At 54.9% G+C, this 2,953-nt stretch overlaps 1 protein-coding gene across 1 annotated transcript in view; it reads right to left on the reverse strand.

Moving 5' to 3' along the window:
- Positions 1-766: 766 nt before the first annotated feature.
- TTLL2 (tubulin tyrosine ligase like 2) overlaps positions 767-2,953 on the reverse strand; it is a 10,681-nt gene continuing 8,494 nt past the window's right edge. Inside the window, exon 2 of the mRNA XM_007950489.1 lies at positions 767-2,437. Within this exon, the coding sequence (XP_007948680.1) occupies positions 767-2,437 (1,671 nt within the window). The remainder of the gene's footprint in view (positions 2,438-2,953) is intronic.

Consider the following 2,953-nt stretch of genomic DNA (forward strand, 5'->3'; position numbering starts at 1 on the left):
TGGAGTCCATTCTGACCCACAGCGCCCCTAGAGGACAGAGTGGAACTGCCCACAGGGTCTCCAAGGCTGTAATCCACAGAAGCAAAGCCTCATCTTTGTCCCGTGGAGCAGCAGGTGGATTTGAACTGTCCACCTTTTGGTTCAAAGCCCGATGCCATAGCCACCGGAGCTCTTTGCTGTAATGTCTGCCCTGGGCCAGAACTAAGAGAGGTGAGTCAGGTGGGCACTCTCATTGGGTTTTTCATAGTTCAATTCAATGAATGACTGCTGAGCTTCCAGTCGACAAAAATAATTTTGAGCAAAAAATGGATGCTTAGAAAGCAGAAAGTTAACTCCTGTCCTTTTTGGTACTATTTTCACCTAAGAATCCTTTAGCAACGTTTATAACAACCGTTTCTTGTGTTCAAATAAACACATGAAGTGACCATAGTAGTAAGATTCTGTGCATATGAAGGGGCTGGGTTGCATCTTCCCCTGAGGAACGGTGCCGTGCGTGCCGAGCAGAAGTGCGCCCTGTAGTGTCCTCAGAGGCTGACTTTCTGGAAGTAGATAGGCAGGCCTTTCTTCCAAGGGGCCTCTGAAGACGGCCAAGACACGACTGTCAACCTCTGGTTAATGGTCTGTACTACACAGGGACTCCTGTTTCCCCCCAAATCTCTGAGCAAATGAACGTGTGCTGGGGGTTAATCACCACTTGGACGTGAGGGACTTTGTCAGAGCTGTTATATTTATATACACCTTCCCACATCCAGTCCCAGGGGTGGCGCTAAGGCGGGCCTGGAGCTAGCACTTGCCTGGGATGTGAGCCTGTGGGTTTCCAAGCACCACGTCGCCTTCTGTTAGTTTCACTTTCTGCCACGCGGGACTGTGGCTCGTTCATCAGCTTCTGGAGCTCTTGGATTATCCTTTTGACGTTCAGTCCGTTCCGAGAAGCTCCAAAGGTAGCTTCGTTGAAGGGGAAAATGAGAACAAAGTTGCCTGCTTGGGGCTCGAGCTCTTCCCTGCTCCCGGGGAGCGGAGCTGGGCTGCCGCTGGCCTTGCAGGGCTGCGCCGGGGGCTGGGGCGGGCGGGGGCTGCAGGACTTGCGCGGCGTGTGCCTGCTCCTGGACCTGGGCTTGAGCTTGGGCAGCTCTCTGGTTGCCGCGAGGCCCTCCTGCTTGTTCATCCGTTCTCTAAGCTGGGAGGTGCGTGTGTTTTTGGGCCACGTTCTTTCCGCTTTCTCCATGGCGGGCTTGCGCTTCGCAAATACCGTGCCTGAGATCTGTAGGAGAGAGCCACGGGGCAGAGCGCCACGCACGTCCCTGAGCCCCCCTCTGCCACTTCTGGCCGAGGAGACACTGGCATCACCCCTGGACACGTGGCCGCTCCCCTTGTTCCTCGGGCTGGTGACGTGAATGAGCTCGATGATGTCGTGGATAAGTTTCCTCTTCACAGACACGTCCGTGGAGCAGTGTAAGGACAAGGCGGGGCTGTAGTTGACTTCCAGGAGCCAGGGCTTCAGATTGTCATCGATCAGGACATCAAAGCCAAAGAGCTCGAAGCAGTTGGCGGCACAGGGGACCGAGGGAGCAATGGCCAGCACTGTCAGGATGACCAGGTGGGTGATTTTTCGCCACAGGAGCAGGTCGTCCACGTCGCAGCTCCTGAGGTACGAGAAGAACCTGCTGAGGGTCCATTTGCAGCCCTGGCCCACCACCTCTTTGAAGTTCCGGTAGGAGGCGCCCAGGGTGTTGATGCTGCTGTTGGTCAGGTGGGCGTAATCGTTTTGCAGATGTCTGAGGTCAAACTTCTCTGTGGCGAACCGTACCAGCCCTTCCTGGTAGATGTAAATGGTCAGAGGCTTAAAGCCCGTGACGCAGACGTAGATCCGCAGGTCACACTTGTACTTACCGACCAGCAGAGGGTTGCAGATGTATTTCTGCACCACATACGTGTGATCGAACACCAAGTCTTTAGTGTCACTGAAGATCATGATGCCCCTCCCGCGGGACAGCTCGGCTGGCTTGCAGATCCAGTAGCTGGGCTTGGTGCCCAGCGTCTGCCTCTCCTTGGAGTACTCAGCCATGAACTTGTGGTAGTCACTGGGCATGATGAACGTGAGCGGGATGAACTCGTAGAGGGAGGCACCGTACAGCCTCTTCATGTGCGTCAGCAGCTTTGCCAGGTCGTCCTTCCTGGTGAGCCTGGTGGTTCCCGGGTGGTGGTTCAGTCGCTGCCAAGGCTTGAGGTGGGCGTGCTTGATCATCGGGAAAGGGGACACCCTCCAGTACAGGTTCCAGTCTTCCACATCCTGCGTTCGCTCATCAAATTTATTCCAGCCGCGCTCCAGCAGGACACTCTGCACGACCTCTGGGGTGGTTTCGTCCACACGGAACACCGGGGGTCTCATGACGGCCCCCGCACGGCCATCTTCCACCGTCAGGTCAGGGTTTCTCTTCTACAAGTAGAGACAGAAGAGGGTTAGAGGACAGGGCTGAGAGCAGCGGTGCTTCTGGGTCACTAGCTAGCTCGTCTCTGGTCTGCACCTTCCCCTGCACCCAGGTGCCTCTCTCCCAAAGACAACTGTCTCTGCCACCTCTACCCACATGTATCTGCCTGTGCCCTTCTCCCACCTCTTCGAAGCTTACCCGTGCGTGACGCTCTAGTTCCAAAAATAGAAAATCTGTCACTGTCAACTCACTCCCAACTCATGACAACTCTGTGTCACAGAACAGGACTGAGCTCCGTGGGGTTTGGGCTGTCATGTTTACGGAAGCAGGTCACAAGGCCTTTCTTTGGCAGCACCGCCTGGTGGGTTTGAACCGTCGATCTTCAGGTTAGCAGCTGATCACAAACCGTGTGCACCATCCAGATCCAAAGCCATTCTATCAGTGACATGTTAAGACATCTGCCATTGCACCATCAACATTCTGAGGCTATAGTTTCCCATCGGCAGGTGAGCATTATTTTATTT

This window comes from Orycteropus afer, unplaced genomic scaffold (assembly GCF_000298275.1).
Source record: "Orycteropus afer afer isolate SDZICR_OR568_19922 unplaced genomic scaffold, OryAfe1.0 scaffold00273, whole genome shotgun sequence".
Classification (NCBI taxonomy): domain Eukaryota; kingdom Metazoa; phylum Chordata; class Mammalia; order Tubulidentata; family Orycteropodidae; genus Orycteropus; species Orycteropus afer.